The 25803-nt window shown below is 34.4% G+C and overlaps 1 protein-coding gene across 1 annotated transcript; it reads right to left on the reverse strand.

Annotated features, from left to right (window-relative positions):
* Window positions 1-2529: 2529 nt before the first annotated feature.
* Window positions 2530-24200, reverse strand: LOC132543364 (sprouty-related, EVH1 domain-containing protein 2-like). Its single transcript, XM_060206855.1, has 5 exons — window positions 24187-24200; window positions 22663-22846; window positions 18103-18271; window positions 3732-3769; window positions 2530-3456 (listed from the first exon to the last, which is right to left on the reverse strand). The coding sequence occupies exons 1-5, from the start codon at window positions 24198-24200 to the stop codon at window positions 2530-2532; spliced, it is 1332 nt and encodes a 443-aa protein (XP_060062838.1).
* Window positions 24201-25803: the final 1603 nt, after the last annotated feature.

Raw genomic sequence — 25803 nt, forward strand, 5'->3', positions numbered from 1 at the left:
ATACACTTCACACTCTACCTCTAAACATACACACATACACTTCACACTGTACCTCTAAACATACACACATACACTTCACACTCTATCTCTAAACATACACTTCACTACCTCTAATTATACACACCTGCCTTTAACATTCTCTATCTACCATACACACCTACCCATCAAACTCTATCTCTAAACATACACACTACTCTTCAAATTCCATATCTGAACATACACACCTTCTCTTCACATTACTAACTGCAATTCACATTCTCTAAACATACACACCTACAATTCACACTCTATCTCTAAACATACACACTACTCTTCAAATTCCATATCTGAACATACACACCTTCTCTTCACATTACTAACTGCAATTCACATTCTCTAAACATACACACCTACAATTCACATTCTCTGACCATACACACCTACAATTCACACTCTATCTCTAAACATACACACCTACAATTCACACTCTATCTCTAAACATACACACACCTACAATTCACATTCTATCTCTAAACATACACACACCTACAATTCACATTCTATCACTAAACACACACACCCAACATTGAAACTTTATCTCTAAACATACACCCATACTCTTCAAACTCTATCCCTAAACATACACACCCTACCCTTTACACAATTCCATTGATTATGTACACATGTTTAGCTAGAATATGGTAAACAATTTAATTTGAACACATAAAACCTTTATAAGACATGAACTTGCGGAATGACAATATACCATAACTATAGTTTGGGTTGCTGAGTTATCTCGTATTACAGGATCTACAACCTAAATCTGTCAAAGAGTATTACCCTCAGTTTTATACGTATGCTTTTCAGGATCCGAGTTTCTAGGGTAATAGGAACAATACAACTACACCTTCTATGATAGATGTTATTCAGTCAGATACAGGAGCAAATACACCTACCAGGACAGAAGTTCACTTTCAATAGCAGGAGAGCAATTACACATGCAAGTACAGGGTTCCTCAAGTGATTACAGTAAGATTAGGACCTTAAATTGCAGGTGTAATTACATTGGCAAGGATAGTATTTACATCTTCAGCTAATGGAGCAACTTCACCTGCAAAGATAGGAGTTGCACCTTCAGCAATCGGAGCAAATACATCTATGATTGCAGTTGCACTTTCAATAACTTGAAGAAACAATGCATGCACCATCTTTGAGAAGTTACACCTTCTGTTATAGGAGTAAATACACCTAATCTAACAGGAGTTACACTTTCAGTAATAGGAGCTAATATCCTTTCTATTATAGGATATATCAAATTATAGTGATAAGAAAAAACGTGCCTTCAAGGAAGATTGCACTGTTTGCCATTCAATTATCCTACAAATAAGTCTATTACCTTTCTAACACTCTTCATTTTTTGTGAGTGTAATCACATACCAACTTTCCTTTTTTATGAGTAGCAATGTGATAGCATTCTTTTAATTAAATCAAGATAAACAATGGTTTTTTTAATGAAGGTACTCTCTCGGACAAATAGTATATATTATGCTGTGGCCTGTAATACGAAATCCCACTGTCTTTGGAAATAAAAAAATGCAAATTAAAAAATCAGACATGATGCTGACTATCCTAAGTTCTGAAGCACATGGTGTGTAAATAGACAGAAAAAGCACTGAGTTGTAGGCACTTAGATTGCTCAAAATAAAAGGAGGGGGACAGAAGATATCTACCACATATAAACATAATGCTTGTGTTTCTACCACCAAAGTTAGATCCCTCCACACCAAACCATTCGTCCAGCCAAAGCGTTTGATCCATTCATATCTATACAAACTGTATAATACATAACAATTCTTGTAATTCATTAACACATGGATGACTAACCTCCAAAACTATCATCTTATCACACTTCATATGTTGTCATATGTTATTTTCTTAATTTGTAGATTTAAACTCTTAAACAACATACAATGAGAATATCTGTATTTTACATATATATGGTACATCAGAACAGAAAAAGGGGAAATAAATATAATTCTTTATGAAAATGAAAGAAAAGTACAAAATATTTGTGTAGTAGGCAAGATAAGAAAAAAAAACCATTTAGAGCTTGAGGTAGCTTAACTTTAAATCGAGAATTTCACAAGCAACCCTTTTTTAATATCAAAATAAAATTCTAATCTAGTATCTAAACAGGTACTGCCAAACGTTGACAAAATGCAAATGAATTTAATTGCTGTCAAAAGCTGTAATTCTTAAAATAAAAACAATTTGACCAAAGTCAGTGTTGACCTACTGTTTTCTTTTAGTGGAGACAATATTACCTCTGTCTGATACCATATAACATCCAAACATTGCAAATTATCTCACAGTTAAACTCAGAGTCACAAACAGACTCACCTTCAATCTATGAGAATTTAAAGGGATAGTATACAAATGTAGTTCAAAAAAGGAAATAACAGATCAGAAATAAAGACCAAATATCACAGCTTGATAACGCACTCCACGAAAACAATTATGGTATGTAAGTTGGCGGCTCCTCAACACATGCTACGCAGCCTTGTGTCGGCCCCCACAGCAGCCACAGGCTACTCCACACTTGTGGCAGGCCATTAGTGGCCAATAGCACCATAAACACGGAACAAACAGGGAAAGAATTGTCAAAGCAGTCCACTTTTTACAGTTGGAGTCATCAGTGGTATCACACATACAGGGGTGTCCATAGTCTCCCTCTGGATCAGACATGCAATGGTAGATAATACACTTAGGGCACCATACACAAGTGACACATTCTATACACTTCTCCACCCCGTCCGGTGCATCCTCACAACTGCCTCTCCCATTCTCCTCATGAGAGAACAGATCATGGCAGTGTTTACACCGTGACTTCTGTTGTGGTATCAACCGCTGTGTTGTTTTTCTATGCTTGTCTTTCTGCTTTCTAGGTAAAGGTGGGAGTTGCTGGATCAAAGGCTGTCTCTTGATATTACTTGTGGATTCCCGTTTCGACGGTGGTTTCTGTACTGACTCTAAGGTTGGATAGCTATATTCATGTTGTTGTTTACTTTTGGCAAATATTACATATTGGTAATCCTTCATTTCTAGATTATCTGCACAGTCAAGGAGAACTTGCTCGGATTTACTGCTCAAAGATGTTGGATCATCCGGTTTGATCCATATATCATCTCGACTGAAACTACTAGTATCAATTGTGTCCGACTTACTACTACTAGATTTGTCACTAGGGGGTGATGAGGGCTTATTGACACTACCACTTGTCACATTTCTGTGAGGGGATGTGGTAGGAATATAGTGCACACGGTGTAGATGGCCATGATTGGCATGTGGGCTGAATTGGAAGGACTCTGGTAAGCCCGATATTGTAGATTCTGGAGACTGGGGGGTGGGGCTACTTGTGGTCGTAGATGTTGTGGAGGCAGACTGTGATGACTGTCCAGACATCGGAAGGTCAAGCAGCTGTAACACATCAGAATATATGTTTAAAGTGTTTCAATTTCATATCTATCCATTGTTAGGTTTGAAGCAACTATACATACATACCCTTACAAATTCTTGGCATATGTAAAATGCATACCAAATTTGATCAGCATCGATTAAAACATTCTATGGAGAGTTATTGATGACAATTTTTAATTGTGTTCTTAAAACAAGTAATCAAGCAGCTGTAGCAATGTCAGAAAAAGTAGACACTCTGAATAAGCTGTAGTTAAGTCAAAACAGTAGACACTTACCACAAAGACCTCTTCATCACCATCTGGATTGCACACCCCTGCAGAAAACAAAACATTTTATAAAATGACACATAGTCATACATGATCATTAATCAGAAATAATGAACAACAATGGAGAATTTTAGTTGAAAGTATGAGACAGGTTTTCAAAGAAAAAGAGGCTTGCCTCCTATTGTACATACAACAATGGTGGATTCCTCATAGACCTACATGCCAAATATCGCCATCTTCCCAAAACTTTATCTAATGTAATGTACATACAACAATTCTGGATTCCTCATAGACCTACATGTAAAGAAATACCATCTTCTCAAAACTATGTTTAATGTAATAGTGAAGTTCAAAACTTTTTTAAGTGCAACAAAATTTTACTATAGAAAAATGGTTTTATTTTGATATTTTGAATTTCAGATTAAAAAAATTTTTTTTAAAGGATATGGGCCTAAATGGTCACCTGAGAGATTCACTGACATGTGTTGCTTTTGATTGTCTATGTACACTTGTGAGGTGACTAAAGAAAAAGTAACATGCAAAGCAAAAAGTTCATGAAATGGTGATAAAGTAAACCCCAGGTACATGAACTTGTGGAATGTGATAAAGTAAACCCCAGGTACATGAACTTGTGGAATGTGATAAAGTAAAGCCTAGTTACATGAACTTGTGGAATGTGATAAAGTAAAGCCTAGTTACATGAACTTGTGGAATGTGATAAAGTAAAGCCTAGTTACATGAACTTGTGGCTTGTGATAAAGTAAAGCCTAGTTACATGAACTTGTGGAATGTGATCAAGTAAAGCCTAGTTACATGAACTTGTGGAATGTAAGTTAGTTGTTGCAGGAATACATCACAGTACAAATGTTAAAAGACAAGGTTTTCTTGAATCAGAAGCTTGTCTAAAAGTTAGATACCTCTCACATTGTAAAGTTTCAATTGGTTTAAGACTGAAAAACAGCTACACTATGCATGGTTTAACCAAGATTCACCTAATCAAAGATCTAAGATAATGAGCATTCATGAAACGTGTGTCTGCCTAAAACTATTCCATTTTCTGGTTGGCTTACCAGTAATATTTTATTAAATATTGTAAACAGTTGAAATCCCTTTTATTCAAGCTCACATTTCACACTTATTCCATAATTCTTCTCTTCTCTTTCCTCAAACACAGAAAACCTTGAACCTTAATTTGTCCTAACAATTCATGTCCTAAGCAATGAGCATAATAAATACCTCAGAGTATATATCACATCTAATGGGTTTTTTTGGGAGGGTGGGAAGTCAAATGTTTATAGACAGATGATAGCTGACAAAAACAAAAGGAGGAAGAGAAAAAAAAAGTGAAAGATTATCAGGCTGGGGAAAGTGCATCCTTTAAACTTCATGATCTGCCTTGTCTGATATTTCAAATAGTGATTGCATAGAATATACCCAAAATACACAGGTTTGTTCTAGAACTTCTCACACCAAACAAAGCGGCACAATCTTTCAGTCTCAGACAAAACTTCCAGCTAGGAAATGGTCCTACATCACCTAAACACTTATAATGGGCAAAATACATAATGAAACTTACCATTTACAAATCCAAAACATAAAGCAGCATAAAAAGCAAATAAGAGAAATGGTTTAATAATGTGCAGTTGAGGTCTAATTTCAATTCTTAACTTCAATGTACAGCTACAACACAAATTACAGAATGTGCAGTGTACAGAAATGTCAATATAGCAGCTTTACATGACTGGCAGTGGTGATAATCCTATGTTCAGAAATAAGCCCATCTCCTTCATAGTAAATATTACAGAAGTTTAACAACAATACATGTACATGTCCAAGGGGAATACAATTTTTATTTTCACTATCAACATTTTCACTAAACATGTTAGGAATCAACACAAGATATTATTAATTCATTTGTGGCAATCTGGATGTCCGAGATGTGGAGATACAGCCATTTCTAATCAAATAAACCACGGGTCTTGAAAACATCCACCTTTTTTCACCTTCAGTAGGTGCAGAACTATAATATGTATACAAACTTAAATCATCTAACTGTTTAAACTCAAGGATTACTTTATCATATTCAAATTCTTCAAAAGGATATTTTAACTATTTATTTCTTTATGAAGAAATTTTGTAATGGTTACACAAAATGTGTTTTCTTTGCAGTTTACACAAAAAAAGGCTGATTACAGTTGTTAAGTGTATAGCATTTAGGATAGGGCCATAATTGTTTATACAATAAGTTAACAGTGATCATTCTCTTTAACAGTGACTGTATTAAAGTATCAACAGGCACTGAACACTGTAAAAAAGGGACTTGTTATTGATATTATATGATTCATTCATTTAAATGGCAAAATTGTAAACCTGTAATCTGAAATAATACATTTATACTATTGTTGGAAAATAACATTTCAAGTCAAAGGGACAAAAAGTGTATATCAATTACATAGATTTGACCATTATAATTTCTCTACCAAAATTCAAAATCACACAATATTAATACTTTTTTATTGATGTATCTCTAACGTCAGAATTCTTATTCTGACTAATGTTTTCCCAAAAGGCTCTTCAAAAGAAAAGACTGGTTTAAAACTCCAGCTATCTATGATTTCACAAATGCCATCTATTGTGCTAGCAAACTACAGGGGAACACTGGTACAAAATTAACATACCAAACAAATTAAAAAAGATCATAGATGACACACAAATTAAACTGAAAAAACATCCTAGAACATAAGCACATGATGATGACGATGACGACAATGATGATGACAACAACAAAGACAGCAACGATTAAATGTAAGTTCACATGATGATGACAATGTTCTACAAATTATTCATGACTGTTAAGGATATTCCAAGTTCTTCACATGTAATCATCATGTTGTTTTGCCTGGCTCTGATCAATAGACTAGGAATTACACTGCAGTCTAACAAAATAGAAACACACCATCACCATAGATTTAATGGTAAAATATACTAATTGACCTGGACAACAGAGCATTAGGTATAGGCCTGGCACGGTTATATAATTGTCTTGTATTATATACTGTAGTGGTGGTTGTGTATCCAGCATTCATTCATACCTGTGTAATCCAGGCCATCATACACCTTCACCGGATGTCAAACCTCCCCTACCCTTTACTTACACAGTGGACTCAACCACATTGCTGTACCAGCTATACAAACAGTGATACACACAGCCTGATAGGGAGAGTGGGAATAATGTATGGGGCCTTAATCTTTTGATGGCTACATTATATTGGATAGGATGAGTAGGTCATTCATAAATTTATAAGCAAGGCTATTAGCATGTGAATGGATGATTGGTTAGGACTGGTCACCTGGTTTAGCCACATCTGCCTGACCCACTCAAGTCTGGCTCAGCCAGATGAATGGCCTGTGGTTTTTAATTCATGAATAGACCCCTGACCACAACCACAATAACAGTGACCACTAAAGAGCTGAGTCAATAACCATGGCCTACACCTACTTGATGGTCTTGTCTACAATGCTATGTAGCCCCAAGGCCACAAACCAGTCAACAACAAAAAATACTGTAGCTGGTTTTAAAATTAATTTTCAGGTCACTTGTCAAGCAACTCTCAGTACAGTGTCAACCCCTTCTTGACATGCATGAACAATTACTTCCAGTGATACTGTCACCTGTACATTTACATATGTAGTATATTACTTTATACATATGACACTTGTATCATCTGGACATAAAAACATATACATCACATCATGGCAAAACTCATTAACCACCAGACTAAAGTAATGTAAGCCTTATTCATAATTTACACAGCCTGAGTTAACTTCCATTCATTAAAAGCCCTCCAGAGCATCCATTCATAATAATGTCTTGCCATATATCAGGTACTCTTATCTCTGGTTTTCATTCATAATTTTCTGTTAATTAGCCTGCTAGTATTTCTTCTGTAGGTTACACTAGTAACCCTCCACAAACTGCTGGTAATTTGCTGCCAATATCAACAGCAGTGTAAGGAAGGGGTGTGTAGTGATCCCAACAAGGCTTTTCTGCCGCTGGAGAGGACCAAAAAACATCCTCCACATGTGAGGTTTTACCAGGGACTTCCTCTTATTAATTTGCTGGTGAGAAGCTATACTTAACAGATATACTCTTCCAATGAAGCTACTATTAGCCTTTTTAGAGCTACCTCTAACATTTCTACTTGTCCAATGTTCAGACCCAAACAAGGTCTGCCTCTTCATCTACCATCTACTGGTGCAGCCATAGCAAAGCTAGAATTATTCAAACAACAACCACAGAGTATCAACATACTAACCTCAATAATTCTAACTTGATATTGAAAAAGCAAAGAGAAACCAAAAATAAGACAGAATAAGACCAGGATACTAGTAAGGTGTTCCAGAAAAGTTAGCATATTATGATTTAGCAAGGACATCTTCCAATCAAATAAAGTCTATTTCAAGTCCTGTCATGTTCATTTCGTGGAGACAGACTTCTAAAACCAGTACCAATTCCTGAATACAGCCTACAAAGTTGATTCCTGTTAATATGAAGTAGACCCTAAAGGAGAAACTTAACTGTTTTGCTTTTTTTTGTTTTGGCTTATTTTGTCAAAACACCTATCAAAGGGACTTGTCAACCAATAATTTGTAGTGAAAGTCCTTTATATACCGCAACATATCCCTAACCTGCAAAAATCTGCTCCTACACTGCTGATCATATTACGTTATGGGTCTACACAAGCTGTTGTCTGCTTACTGTATTTGACTGTCAGCCTGTTACATGCATTTACCTGGCCCCTAAATAAGAATTAAAGGACAATCTTAAGACCCGAAGGTGCAAGTCAAGCTAGAAACAATCCAATTACTTTTAAGTAATTAGTATGAAATGATTATTATCAAGATGGTGAAAGTAGTTCTTTTTATAACTTGACAGTAAATAATGAAAAATCATATTTATATGCGAGTGTTCCAAGGTGTACTGATCTATATCAATTAACTATTGATAAGAATTTAAACTTAAAACTGTATCTATTTACATCTCTAAATTTCTATCGGATATCTTCGTTTGTATTCAGGAATAATATAACAACCTTTTTATTATATAATTAACCCAGACAGCTGATTCATGACACTCCAAATCTGACCCAAGAAGATGTTGAAACTTATCTGGACTCCACTGCTGTTGTATATGGTCATACAAAAAACCCCTAAGTATATGGAAATTATTCCAACATTACATAAGAAGGTGATGGTATGTCGCATACAAATATTTATTTAAAAGAGGTTACAACTACCCTTTCTTCATCTTGACCATAAATGCTAAACAACAGCATAATACAGATTTCCGAAGTATTTTACATTAAGATAAATCTGGATTCTCCATCATCAAGAAAGTCAACATAAATTCCAAACAAATTCATTTTGGCACTGTTAATATTACTTCTGTAGAATTTTTATATGTGTAAACAAAAAGTAAGATGTAAAGGTTTATAAACTGATCAACTGCTGCCAAACTCAAGATGCCAATGAGGTGTTGTGATACATACATTTCATGGAAGCAGAGGATAGGAAGATTACAGTTTCAGAAGCAGATAAACCAGTACTGATGGTCACTCCTATAAACCAGTACTGATGGTCACTCCTATAAACCAGTACTGATGGTCACTCCTATAAACCAGTACTGATGGTCACTCCTATAAACCAGTACTGATGGTCACTCCTATGGATGGTCACTCCTATAAACCAGTACTGATGGTCACTCCTATAAACCAGTACTGATGGTCACTCCTATAAACCAGTACTGATGGTCACTCCTATAAACCAGTACTGATGGTCACTCCTATAAACCAGTACTGATGGTCACTCCTATAAACCAGTACTGATGGTCACTCCTATAAACCAGTACTGATGGTCACTCCTATAAACCAGTACTGATGGTCACTCCTATAAACCAGTACTGATGGTCACTCCTATAAACCAGTACTGATGGTCACTCCTATAAACCAGTACTGATGGTCACTCCTATAAACCAGTACTGATGGTCACTCCTATAAACCCAGTACTATGTCACTCCTATAAACCAGTACTGATGGTCACTCCTATAAACCAGTACTGATGGTCACTCCTATAAACCAGTACTGATGGTCACTCCTATAAACCAGTACTGATGGTCACTCCTATAAACCAGTACTGATGGTCACTCCTATAAACCAGTACTGATGGTCACTCCTATAAACCAGTACTGATGGTCACTCCTATAAACCAGTACTGATGGTCACTCCTATAAACCAGTACTGATGGTCACTCCTATAAACCAGTACTGATGGTCACTCCTATAAACCAGTACTGATGGTCACTCCTATAAACCAGTACTGATGGTCACTCCTATATAAACCAGTACCTGATGGTCACTCCTATAAACCAGTACTGATGGTCACTCCTATAAACCAGTACTGATGGTCACTCCTATAAACCAGTACTGATGGTCACTCCTATAAACCAGTACTGATGGTCACTCCTATAAACCAGTACTGATGGTCACTCCTATAAACCAGTACTGATGGTCACTCCTATAAACCAGTACTGATGGTCACTCCTATAAACCAGTACTGATGGTCACTCCTATAAACCAGTACTGATGGTCACTCCTATAAACCAGTACTGATGGTCACTCCTATAAACCAGTACTGATGGTCAAGATTATCACTCCTATAAACCAGTACTGATGGTCACTCCTATAAACCAGTACTGATGGTCACTCCTATAAACCAGTACTGATGGTCACTCCTATAAACCAGTACTGATGGTCACTCCTATAAACCAGTACTGATGGTCACTCCTATAAACCAGTACTGATGGTCACTCCTATAAACCAGTACTGATGGTCACTCCTATAAACCAGTACTGATGGTCACTCCTATAAACCAGTACTGATGGTCACTCCTATAAACCAGTACTGATGGTCACTCCTATAAACCAGTACTGATGGTCACTCCTATAAACCAGTACTGATGGTCACTCCTATAAACCAGTACTGATGGTCACTCCTATAAACCAGTACTGATGGTCACTCCTATAAACCAGTACTGATGGTCAAGATTATCACTCCTATAAACCAGTACTGATGGTCAAGATTATCACTCCTATAAACCAGTACTGATGGTCACTCCTATAAACCAGTACTGATGGTCACTCCTATAAACCAGTACTGATGGTCACTCCTATAAACCAGTACTGATGGTCACTCCTATAAACCAGTACTGATGGTCACTCCTATAAACCAGTACTGATGGTCAAGATTATCACTCCTATAAACCAGTACTGATGGTCAAGATTATCACTCCTATAAACCAGTACTGATGGTCAAGATTATCACTCCTATAAAACAGTACATCAGAGTACAGTATTATTACTTCTATAGAACATTACATCAGAGTGCAGTATTATTACTTCTATAAAACAGTACATCAGAGTACAGAGCAGAGTACAGTATTATCACTCCTATAAAACAGTACATCAGAGTACAGTATTATCACTTCTATAAAACAGTACATCAGAGTACAGTATTATCACTTCTATAAAACAGTACATCAGAGTACAGTATTATTACTTCTATAAAACAGTACATCAGAGTACAGTATTATTACTTCTATAAAACAGTACATCAGAGTACAGTATTATTACTTCTATAGAACAGTACATCAGAGTGCAGTATTATTACTTCTATAAAACAGTACATCAGAGTACAGTATTATTACTTCTATAAAACATTACATCAGAGTGCAGTATTATTACTTCTATAAAACAGTACATCAGAGTACAGTATTATCACTCCTATAAAACAGTACATCAGAGTACAGTATTATCACTACTTCTATAAAACAGTACATCAGAGTACAGTATTATCACTTCTATAAAACAGTACATCAGAGTACAGTATTATTACTTCTATAGAACATTACATCAGAGTGCAGTATTATTACTTCTATAAAACAGTACATCAGAGTACAGTATTATTACTTATATAAAACAGTACATCAGAGTACAGTATTATTACTTCTATAAAACATTACATCAGAGTACAGTATTATTACTTCTATAAAACAGTACATCAGAGTACAGTATTATACTCCTATAAAACAGTACATCAGAGTACAGTATTATTACTTCTATAAAACATTACATCAGAGTACAGTATTATTACTTCTATAAAACATTACATCAGAGTACAGTATTATTACTTCTATAAAACAGTACATCAGAGTACAGTATTATTACTTCTATAAAACAGTACATCAGAGTACAGTATTATTACTTTTATAAAACATTACATCAGATAGTATTAACTATAAAACAGTACATCAGAGTACAGTATTATTACTTCTATAAAACAGTACATCAGAGTACAGTATTATTACTTCTATAAAACAGTACATCAGAGTACAGTATTATTACTTCTATAAAACAGTACATCAGAGTACAGTATTATCACTCCTATAAAACAGTACAGAGTACAGTATTATTACTCCTATAAAACAGTACATCAGAGTACAGTATTATTACTCCTATAAAACAGTACATCAGAGTACAGTATTATTACTTCTATAAAACAGTACATCAGAGTACAGTATTATTACTTCTATAAAACAGTACATCAGAGTACAGTATTATCACTCCTATAAAACAGTACATCAGAGTACAGTATTATTACTCCTATAAAACAGTACATCAGAGTACAGTATTATTACTCCTATAAAACAGTACATCAGAGTACAGTACATCAGAGTACAGTATTATCACTCCTATAAAACAGTACAACAGAGTACAGTATTATTACTTCTATAGAACAGTACATCACAGTACAGTATTATCACTCCTATAAAACAGTACAACAGAGTACAGTATTATTACTTCTATAGAACAGTACATCAGAGTACAGTATTATTACTCCTATAAAACAGTACATCAGAGTACAGTATTATCACTTCTATAAAACAGTACATCAGAGTACAGTATTATTACTTCTATAAAACAGTACATCAGAGCACAGTATTATCACTTCTATAAAACAGTACATCAGAGTACAGTATTATTACTTCTATAAAACAGTACATCAGAGTACAGTATTATCACTCCTATAAAACAGTACAACAGAGTACAGTATTATTACTTCTATAAAACAGTACATCAGAGTACAGTATTATTACTTCTATAGAACAGTACATCAGAGTACAGTATTATTACTTCTATAGAACAGTACATCAGAGTACAGTATTATTACTTCTATAGTATTATTACTTCTATAAAACAGTACATCAGAGTACAGTATTATTACTTTTATAAAGTAGAATGTCAGAGTACAATATCATAACTCTGACAAAAGAGAGCTACAAGGTACTTGGCCTCTTGTTCCATTAGTTTGTATTGTTGGAAAAAGAACACTGATCCACTATACATAGCTGATGGTAAGGGTTGGGACATTATTTACTAGGACAACCAGTGTGTATGTTGTATTACACCCCACCTACACATCATTCCACTGATGACTTGGATGTGTGAAGGTGACCTGCCTAAGATTAAACTTCCGGCTACTGGCAATTCATTGATAAAATAGAAAGCTGCAGAGTATGCCTTAGTCCTGATCCACACTCTACATTTAACACACTTCAACTTACTTCCTATGGTTATGTGACAACACAATACTTTATTTGAAGAATGTAGTTGTCAAAAACTCTACACCATCTTCTCACTACCTTATTTCTACCTACCAGGTACCCAATATCTACCTCTTTGCGACACCTCTGTTTTTAATATTCAATATCTACCTCCTTGAGACACTACCATCTCGGTGGCTATCTGATATTAGCAATATACAACATACTAACATATAAACTATGCAGTGAAATGTAACTAGTAAAACAGCCACTCTACGTTAACAAGTAGTAACACATCAGTCTGTCTACAGTAACAAGTAGTAACACATGAGTCTGTCTACAGTAGCTAGTAATAACACGCCATATCAACCTACAGCAGCAAGTAGTAATACATCCACTCTACAGTAACAAGTAGTAACACATCAGTAAACCTACAGTGGCTAGCAGTAACACATCAGTAAACCTACAGTGGCTAGCAGTAACACATCAGTCTGTCTACAGTAGTTAGCAGTAACACATCAGTAAGCCTACAGTAGCTAGTAGTAACACATCAGTAAACCTACAGTAGCTAGTAGTAATACATCAGTAAGCCTACAGTAACAAGTAGTAACACATCAGTAAACCTACAGTGGCTAGCGGTAACACATCAGTAAACCTACAGTAGCTAGTAGTAATACATCAGCCAGTCTACAGTAGCAAGCAGTAACACATCAGTCAGTCTACAATAACAAGTAGTAACACATCAGTAGGCCTACAGTAGCTAGTAGTAACACATCAGTAAGCCCACAGTAGCTAGTAGTAACACATCAGTAAACCTACAGTAGCTAGAAGTAACACATCAGCCAGCCTACAGTAGCTAGTAGTAACACATCGGTCAGTCTACAGTAGCTAGTAGTAACACATCAGTCAGTCTACAGTAGCTAGTAGTAACACATCAGTCAGTCCACAGTGGCTAGTAGTATCACATTAACTGGTCTACTGTAGCTTGTAACACATTAGCTGGCCAGCAGTGACCAGAAGTAACAAATCAACCTACAGTAGCATTACTTATGAACAACAGCATGTGATCTATTCTAACCAAGGAAAAACAAAAACATTTTAATGGTATGAGGTATCCACTACTAAGAGAGACATTCTGTCAAAGACAAGCCGGGTTTACACAGACAAGTTTCTGTACAGAACCACTACAAAAAGTAATGAGTGGGTTAATATAGTTATTTCAGGATTTCTCTCCTATATCTCACATTATGTCATTACATGTATGCCTTGCAAAATGCTTAGTCTATCCTTTTTGGGAACCCAGACACTCCCTGTTGTAGACCTTATTAATCCCAATTGATCATCCAGACACATCCTGTTGCAGGCCAAGTCACTCCGTATTGTACACCCAATTTCTCCCTGTTGAATTCCCAGTCAATGCCTCTTATATACACAGGAAACCCCCATTGTAGATTCCAACACTACTTATTGTAGACCCTTTCACTTACTATTGTACACCCAGACATTCCTGTTGGTAGACCCAGTCACTCTACCTTCTAGAACTAGTCATCCCCAGTTATAGACCCCAACATTCCCTACTGTACAACTAGTCACTCCCTATTGAAGACTCAGTCACTTCCCGTTGTAGATCCATGCAGACACTCCAAATTTTAGACCTAGTCAGTCTCATGTAGACCAAGTCAGTCCCTTTTGTAGACCTATGCAGACACTTTTAGACCAAGTCACTGCCATTTGTAGACCCAAACTCCATGTTTTAAACTGTATCACTCCCACTAGTAGAAGCAGTCAGTCCTGTTGTACAGTCAATAATACCTTGTTGTATATCTGGTCACCTATCATTATGTATATCTAGTTACCACATATCTAGACATTCCAATCTATACATTTATGTTGTCACAACTAAAAGTATTTTGTAACCCTTTCTACTCTACATACAGCTAGTAACCACATGATCGCTCAATGTTGTCTCAACTCTTTTTGATGCACATGGAGTTATGTATAATTACAAAAATATTTGCAGTAAAATCCGGCTAATTAGTCCAACTCCTTTGGACCATGTCAATAGATTGAGGGATGCCGAGTATTCTTATGTAAACTTATTACTCCAATGTCTTGAATTTTACTGAGGAGAAATGTGTAAAATTTGTAATTCCCAGCATCGTTCATTTACAAAAAAATGTAGTTTTATATGTTGCTGAGAATGATTGTAGAATGATGAATACTTTTGCATAGTCTTCAACAACTTTAAATGATAATAACATGTTGATTTCATGTAGCTTATTTGTTTATACAGCCATAAAAGGTCATTAGGGCCATCAACCAGTGAACAACACAGGGATCCAAAAGGAACTATCACCATATCAACTATAACAAGACAAATGTTAAACATTTCTGATAGTTATATCTTACCAAAGATCACAATGGTAAATTATATCCTATAATACAGACCAATATCTTTCCGATACCCTAGAATTTTACCAATTTGAACAGTTTCAAACAGAGTCTTGAGACTTTAAACATTACGACGTTCTTGAGTAGACAGAAGGTCAGTGCAGTCCAATGAAAAATGTTAAACTGTAAATGGCTCATCACATGCTATGCACCGAGGATTATCTTTGCCTTCAGCATATATGTATGTGCAAGGTAAATATGGCCCATCTGAAGACAGGCAAAGAAAACTTTGCCTTGGTGGTTGTCTCTATAGTACGGAGACCATTCACCAATGATATGTTTTACGGAATGCAACTTGTTATATGTATATTGATTCCATTTCTCCTGCCACCAAGCTGTTAAAAATTGTTTAATTGTTTGACAAATGGTTTAAACTCACTAAAATGAAGTTTAAAGTCAACAGGTGATAGTGATAAAGCTGCTTTTGTGACACTATCTGTTCTTCATTGTCTGGTATTACCATGTACCCAGGGACCCAGCAAAAAACTACGAAAATTTGTTGTCATGTTGTTATTGTACATTGTGCCATCAATTAACGTTGATAAAGGCATATGGAGAATTATCTTGGCTATTTTATCTGTACCCTCCCATTTTGCTTTAATACTAAAAACAAACTTTAGCAGCAGTTGACTTTTCTGTGACAACCTAAAATACAAATTTCATATAAAATGTCCTGATATGTAATGCCTGTGATAAAACATGCAGGAGTGATCAGAAGAGTACAGAGTATTTGAAGATTAAAATTTGTGAAGAGATCTGAAGCTAAATATCATGGAATTTATGATAAAATAAATAATAATATGAGTTTGAGGAATATGGAACATTCAAAGAATAACAGTTTGAGGGATCCAAGGTTGAAGAAGAAGGAATATAACTACATGGCTGGGATCAACTGTCAAGTTCAATGTATAGGAGGTTCTAGGAAGTGAGGTTTTACTGAATGTAGAAAGGAAACTAGATAACAACCAATGACAAAGACATACAAGATTTAGAGATTTTTCTATGCTTACTGTGAATATTTTCTTGAAATTGGTCCAAATTAGAGAAAAAGTAGCAAAACTATGGAAACTGGTAAGTTTCAAATGGTGTCACATAGATAGAATGCATTACTTCTATTATCTGTAGCAGTAGAGAATAAGTTATGCATGCATGGATCTGAAGTTAAGCCATAGGAATGCATTACACCAGCATCAACTCAAAGTATCATTAAATATTAAACACGCATGGTACTGGTACCCAACCCAATACTAAAACAACATTTTGCAACAACCTTCACAAAGCATAAAAACAAGTACTTGTCTGAATAAATTATGGCACTTACATGTTGCTGATATGGCCAAACAAACTATTTCCAAATTCTCTACCAATGTGTACCTTAGATTTGATGCATAATGAAGACATTTCACTAACTGTTAACTATTATTGAAGTCTGAGATGCAGTTTCTGTTATAAGTTTGAAAAAATACACCACAAAACACCTATGAGACATCAATTCCACCACTCCCGTCTAAATCAATATTACTATGTGACAAAGTTCTACATGAAATAATTGTGACCTGGCCTTTGAAACCCTTACACATAAATATATCTATCCTTTTTCTCTAAGTTAAATTAGGTAGGCATCAACTTCTCAAGAAAAACTCTAGAAAAATGAAGTTGATAATCTCATTTGCTTTAAAATTAGACGGAAGAGAGAGAACTGACACCTATAGACAATAACCTGATGTATGCCTGGCCCCCTTATACTATATATTCCTGCCATGCAAAACATCAAAATTTTTCATTCATTTTTGTGAGACAAAAGTACAACACAAATACAAAAAATTAAGCTGGGTGGCATTAAAAAGTACATCTCCCTTCCCTCATATTCCCCAGGTACCACTTCATATATTAGCATAAAATGCTAAAACTTTGCTTGTAAAATCATCACAATAAACAATTGCAAATACAATTTAGGGAGAAGAATTTTTCAAACACTGTAAAGGTAGGAACAAAGAGGTTACATATGCAGTCAGATTGTGAAAATGTGAACCAAGCTAGGGGGAAGGGAAGGACAGTGTTAAAATGAGAATAACATAACAGAGAATTGATTTCATAAGAAAATAACCACTGAAATTTGTAGTTCAATTACCTTTTGTAGAGATTAACAGGTTCAACAAATCAAGAAGATAAATAAAGAAAACAATATTTTGAGAATGTTACAAATGAAAAGTGAAAGCACACAACAGCAGGACGTAAGAGTATCTTTAGGGGGACATCCATTAATAGCTTACCGTCCACTAGATCAGCAACTGCACGCCGAATTCCACGGTCAAATGCCTTGGCATCATCAGACCTTTCAAATGTCAAACCAAACCTCTTGTCATCAGTCTGCCAGTGGTGAAATTTAGGGTTGGCCTTTGTATAACGAATATCTCTTTTTAGTATACAGTCCAGCACCACCTAAAACAAAGGTAAATTGTATGATAACTTTTTCATTATGAACAAGTACTCTGGAAATAATGATGCATATTGTAAGTCCAGATCACGTTTGTTTGCTCTGTTCAATGAAATCTCTAATTTTACAGTGATAATTTGCAACACATGAAAATGTGATAGTGTAAAGATAGTAAGAAACTTTCCGAAAGGTAACCAAGGCAGGAGAACAGAGTTGACAGTTAAAAATGTACATCCAAACATTCAAAGTAATAAGCATTAGTAAATTTTATTGATAACTTCAAATGCTGGTATTGGTATAATCACTAGACATTGTAAAAGAGAGACTGGTTGATAACAAACAGGTGGTAAAGGTATATATTAGTACCTTCTTTCAGTCAGACATATAAGGAAAATAATGCTATGTTCAGTATTCTAGCTTCAGGATCATATACTCTAAATTAAGTACAGTTCCATCACCCATGATTATGACCACATGAAAACAATATCAGCTCATGATCACAAGCATTTCAGACAAGTGACAAAATTTGAAGTCTATGACAAGCACTGATTGAGTGGTTAGGTTGTGCAGTGGTAACACATTCCCCTTCCACCTCGGTGTCCAGGGTATCATCCCCCAGTCGATCCTTAGCTCACTTCCATACAGGCCAACAAGATGAGTCATGAGTTAAAATAATTCATTGTAACATATATAAAGTTTAAAAAAGACAATAATGGAACAACATATACATATGATGCATTCTAGTCACATGTAAACTACTGTAGATTGTAAAAGGGAATGGTCTGTCCATTCTGTGGCCAGATGTTGCCAGTGTTTATGTACATATTGCATTGTGGGTCTCATTGTATAAGTCAGATGAACAAAAACTGTATTCATTTACTCTTCAGCATTTCTTTTATTCACCAGCGACAAAAGTAGGAAAATAAGGACTTGACGTGGATAAGTTTATTGTACATATATAGTTCATAGTGAGATTTACACACGATCTTCATTCATACTATGTTACAATACATTCATAGTGCTTGCAGGTGTTACCAGAACATATGGAATATAAAACTATCAAAATATGACAGGATATAAGAAACTTGTAAAACCTCAGTCAAGTCAGTCAAGTTAATGAGAGCAGAGTATGCTTTTCACTATCACTCAAGTTATATGATGACCATTTCCCAACTACATATACAACTTTACCAATACAGAACTTTTTATGTTCATATCTGACTCAACAACAAAAGCTCTTGGTCACAGCAGTCAGGGTCAAGCTAACAATACTTGCAAAAGAATCAAGTGATTTACTGTTTAAAAACTGATATGTTAGAATTTTTTTTATATTGTTATAAAAGGTATCAATGTGTTGATAATTCAATTACACTAAATTACAAATAGTCAAAAAACAGAATGGCTGAGAAAAAAACTAAAATGAATGCTCATACTTTCGCAACATAACTCTTATTTCCTGCACATTACAATAATGAATGTCATATACAGCAGTTTCATCAAACAAGAGGCCCAAGGACCTGAACAGTCACCTGCTGACAATGCTTCTTGTAATATGTCATAAAAATAATTTTGTTATGTATTACTTTTAACTACTGGTACACTGTACACATAATGTAAATGTAAACAGTGCATAACATTAACTGTTATCTCATGCTAAGGCTTCTTTCAAAGTTTGAATTAAAATAAATTAAACTTAAAAATGCATATAAAACCTTCTATCCATGAACAGTACTTGATTCTACCATACCTTGGATTTGAAAAGAAGCTTTTGAAGGTTTCAATCAATTTTACCTTTTTTTGGCCCAACCCCTCAGGCCCTTGGGGGTTGGGGACCATATAATTTAGAATTTTGGTGTGCTTATAGTCATGGATGTTTTTTTGTAAAATTTCATTAAAATTGACTCAGGTGTTTTTGAGAAGAAGTTGACAATGTTAATAGTTTACTACATACAATGTATGACACTGGACAAAAGGCGATTGCAATAGGTCACCTTGCTTGTTATCTCAGGTACAAATGTCTTGTTACTTTGAGGTAATGAATGTCCGAATTTAGAGAGGCAGTGTAGCACAATTGGTTACAAGTACCCAACTGATCAAATTTCATTTCAGCATATAGGTGCATTAAGTAACTGTATGGTGAAGATTAATGAATCTGATGCACTGACTACATCAAAACTAGATTATTTCTTAGAATTGAATGTAAATTGTTGTCTTCAGTCTTTTGATGACAAAACAAGCAGGCCTTCAGGTAGACCTCTGTCAAGATAAACCTTAATTCTTGTTTTACTACTTGCTCCTCAGATGTTTTTGATGTGTTTCCTATTCTAACTGAACAAATGTGTTTGTGAAATTTGATGTGAAACTTCTAACATTTTTTTCACCATTCATAAAATTAAGCAAAATAATATTAATTATTGAGATAACTGGTATCTAGACCAGCATATGTATGAGTGCATAGGCTTAATTGATGATACTTCCATCCAAATATCTTTCAAATACATTGAATGAATATTTCAGCTGTAGTTGAGACAGAAGATAACAGATGATGAGTTGTATACAAAATGAAGATGATATCATATTGACACGAACTTCTCCGTTACTGTCATCATTGTAACTGCTCTCTAAGGTACTTTGTTTCTTTGCCTAAGCGTTATGATTTGTTGTGATTTGTTAACTGTTTTTAAACCCTAAAATTACTGTACCAATGTGTACAAGATACATAAATGTAAATTTGTTGTTTTATTTCAGTGTTAGGATATATATTTATGCTACTTCAAACTAATATAAGTCTACTAATAACAAGGACAACTTCATATATTACCAAACCTGAGTCACCAAAATATACATGGACGAAATAATGTGGCATTGTATTCAGGTCTTTTGCTTGTACAACAAACCATTTAAGGGCAATAATCAGTGATGAAAACCAATTCAAGTACCCTTATTAATAATTGATTTTGTGTAAATTATGTGTAAATCATGTGTAAATATATGTATGCACCAAAGTACCTCCAAATTAACATATATATATTTGCCATGATGTATACATGGGTAGAGTGAATTTGACTGAAAATAGACTATTTTAGACTTAGTGATATTATTTAATGGACATAAATATTATCTGAATATTATCATTATAATCTATACATTATATATTTTATAAAATAGAACAGATGAACAAGATCAAACAATCCTGTTTTTTCTGGAAAACAAGGGATGAATATTTAAGCATTAAAATTTGCTCTCATATCAGCGGTAACATATATATAGTTTCACAAATTGTATGGTACTTGCAATTTGTAAGCATTTAATATTCTATTGAAATGATTCTTGGGTTTTATCTGTAGTAATGAAATATTCATGGACTATTGAATGTATTTATAATTGATGCAGTTTTGTCTTGTGTTGTGTGGAGTTGGTGAGTGGGAGGCAATGTGATCTGCTCATATCCAACATTTCATACTATACAATTTCACCCTTATCTGTATATCTAATTTCCACACATTGTAGCTCCTTGCAAACCAGAAATTAAAATTCACTCTTCACCAATGTACTAAACTTTGTAACAGAAATGGAACAGAATTAACTGAATGATCTCACAATGTAATTTGGTGGTTTATCTTAAATATAAGATAAAGTCTATTTTCTAAGCTTGTCTTCACAATAATAAGTCTACATCTAGAAGTATAAATAATGATTTTGACAGTGCTATCTATCAAAGTGAAATGTCTTAACTTGTGGAGGGCATGGTGACATTACATCTAGTCACATTAATAAGACAACTGGGAAAAATTAAAGCTCTAATTCCAAAAACCCTATTAAAGTAGACAGCTTAAATTGTGAATCTATAAAGCACAAACTGTAAGTATTAAAAGACATTTGGTGCACATAAGTAAGATTTATTTCTTACTGGCATATCCTTACCAAGCATTTCAATTTTACTAAAATATCCTACGTAAAGAGATGTCAAGTTTCCTGATTAAGAACACAATAATAAATGAACAAGTTGATTATTGTATGGGTATTTAAACATTTTTTGAATGTTCAATAAAACACCATATTGCTTTTTGTTCATTTGATTTTCATAATATCTTTTTTTCAATGAAATCCTTTTGTAACTACCTTTTATGTACAATAACAGATTTATACATTTCTAGATATTCTGCTTCTTTTTAACTGATGACTCTCATGTCATCCTTTTAACTTAAAGAGTAAGTCTGTGTAAACTGCCTTTTTTCATGTGTTCACGACTGACATGAAGCCATGCTGTGATTTTCTTATTTGGCAGAATTATCTGAAAAAGTCATAATAGAAAAATTGATTGAAACTAGATAAAACAGAATTTTTTCTGTTCAGCTTGTATGGAAAAACAGTCAAAAATGTATCGAATACTCACAGATTTGTCTGCTATTCTTTCTCCTTGTATCAAATATTCATTTCTTGTATGATCTTCACCATTTGTCTTCACAAGTCTCCGTAAACCGACATTGCTAAGCCCACCCCCTCCCATTGGTACCCAACCCCCACTTGAATCATCCCTGGTCATAACTTGTGCCTGTACACGCACAAGAAACTCCTCACTGAAAAACACAAAAACAAACAACAATATTAGCTTTCTAATAGTAACTATGTACAAATGCCTGCATACTGAAATGCTTTATATATTAAAGATAATTTGAACAAATAAAAAGTGTGCTTTCATAAAGTGAAATACCTTGATATGTCAATAGAAAGAAACAAGTTGGATGAATATTATTCAAGAAATTCAGGATATCTATAACAAATAAATAACTTTCAAATATTTCAATCACAACACAATTAATGGTCAACATTACAAAGATGGTCAATAACCTAAATGCAAAGATAATTGACACAAAATGAAATATGAAATTGTTTTCAACAATCACACCATCTGATAGTTTGTCAAATTGTGTTTCAGCTGTAACTGGTGTTTGTATTGATGACTTCAATGTGCCAGCTGTATCATCTACACATCTTAACATACAATGGGCCATGCAATCTACACATAAATCCACATTTCTAATTTCAATGATTACTACTGAGAAGTTTACTACTGAGAAGTCACCGTAATTCAATGATAATATCAAATCAGTATTATCATAATTTATACACAGTCCAAAAATGTTGTGTTCATCTTAATTCATAACAGATATCCTCTCATATTAGGATGAAAGAAACGAACCTCACACAAATGCTGAAACATATATCTATCCACTTATTAGGTACTAAAAAACAAAATGATTAGATATCAAATAAATACACTTAGGTACAATGAGCAGTGATACATGTACATAAAAATACTTTTAAGAACCTGATGTTGTGATTGCATCATAGTGGAATAAGTCTAGGGTTATCCCACATGCTGAGTTAGACTTTCATTTTAATGAATTGAGCATCGCTGTACATGTCTGTTGTTGAAAGTCAGTAGACAAAACTTTTTCTTTCGTGGAGTAACCCATGTCACATAATTTCAAGAGGTAAATGCAAGTCCTGATAAAGGAACACATTTCAAGAATTCCACTTACAAATTTTCAGATTGTTACAAGTATTGGTGGATCATGATCAAGGTTAACAACACAAGTTAATCCATAGCCAATCTGGAGCAAATAGTACACCAACAAATCAAAGTTCAGTTCAATATTTCACCCAGCATTGAGAAAGTAAACATAAATGTATAGTTTCTTAAACTTTTGTAAGTTCAAGGGTCATAAATCTACAGATATAATGAAAGAAAAGAAAATGACTAAAATCCAAACAAGAACTGGACAAACTTCTACTCATAATACAATTGTATGTATGTAAAAATTCAGTACAATATCCTCTTTCAGCCCTGAGAAGATGATTGACAACTAATTATATCCTACAGTAAAATTTTTCAGACTTCATCATAGGAACTTACCAGCCAAATATCATGCCTCCAGGCCTTTAAGTTCACGAAAAGATGTCATTTGGAGGTTTTAAGAAATCTGACCCATGTGACCTTGAATATACGTCAAGGTCGCTTCTTTTCGCAAACTTTGTTGGGTTTCATCCTAGGAAGATACCAGCCAAATATCAAAACATTTGGTCAGTTGGTTTTTGAGAAGTTGTTTAAAGAAAAAAATTGATGGCGGACGTCAGACACTGGATGGTGCACCATGGCATAAGCTCACTTGGCCCTTTGGGTCAAAGGAAACACAGTGAATGCTCCCATAGAGAAAGCATAAATCCTGGACTCAAACATGTAGCTTTATCCCATAGGATAGTCATAGTATAGCTATATCAAGTAAATTATCATTTATGTCTAAAATTGGGTAAATGCCAATCATTTCTGTGAAATATTTCATCCATGGTATTGTTACTACATGTGATTATGAGATAGTCATGCTAATTTGAAGCAGGCTGTATTTTACACCATTATGATATAATTTATATTTGTAGCATTGTTTATGGGATTGCCAAGTAATTGTACACACTTGTGTTTGATTTACCCTTGTGTTGAACCTCATATTGGTTGTCCTAATTGCTGCTGTGTAGACCTTTGTCCTTTGTAATAAAAGAAACTCAGGTCCCTGAAGGAGCCAGTACACCCCCTATTACAATCACTTCCTTTTCAACTTGAGCAGAAGCATGGATGTCCTGCTTCTAAGTGACAGAAAATATACAGTACTACATCTATAGTACCTTCTTATCTACATTATTTCAATGTTCGTTTGCATGAATATAAATCTGGATATTATTGAGCCATCATAAATCTAAATAATTGAATACTAGAACAAAGTAAATAATAACAGTGCAAAATGTATTCATAAACTGCCCTTCTGATGCTAAAAGTTTTTTATCTTGAAATCGAACATTTATGCAAACAATCAAAATTTGCAATACCAAATGCTGCAACGTGATATTGGTATATATATATAAAACCCTATTAAACAGAATCCTTCATTATGTATTTAAAGGGACAAATTAGTAAACTTAGAAATTCTATATTAGTCAGAAACTGAAAATATTTCACTCCATATGAAAATTTACATAACTGTGGCATATTTTAATCTTGTGGAAAGCTGTGGTAAATCTAACTTATGCCCAGAAAAAACAAATCCTAGCCCAAATGCATTTATTTCACTTGCGAAACCTTTATTGCAAGCATGATCCATGTGTATAATAATTAAAATTTCACAGAAGAAATGGTTTTTAATTCAATTAAATGTAAACAGGCTTTTAAATATATATATATATTAGATTGGTATATGTAAAATGGATTGGTGAAGTCCACAGCTTGAGATGTAAAGGTAAAAAAGTAAAGAGGATTTGAATATGTTGCAAACCCAAAATCTATAATAATAATAATAATATACTGGACGCAGGCTTACCAAGCCTATATATCCAGATCAGAGTTAAAAAGAAAACCGTAAACCAGTATGTAAAATTGAACTTATGTTTGACAGGAAGCTACTATTTATGGAGTATATGCGTGCTAAATATAAAAGATGACCAGGATCAATGCATGATTCGTTAACCAAGGTACATAATTAAA

Source organism: Ylistrum balloti, unplaced genomic scaffold (assembly GCF_031769215.1).
Source record: "Ylistrum balloti isolate Yb309-2 unplaced genomic scaffold, AGI_CSIRO_Ybal_v1 Utg369754, whole genome shotgun sequence".
Classification (NCBI taxonomy): Eukaryota; Metazoa; Mollusca; class Bivalvia; order Pectinida; family Pectinidae; genus Ylistrum; species Ylistrum balloti.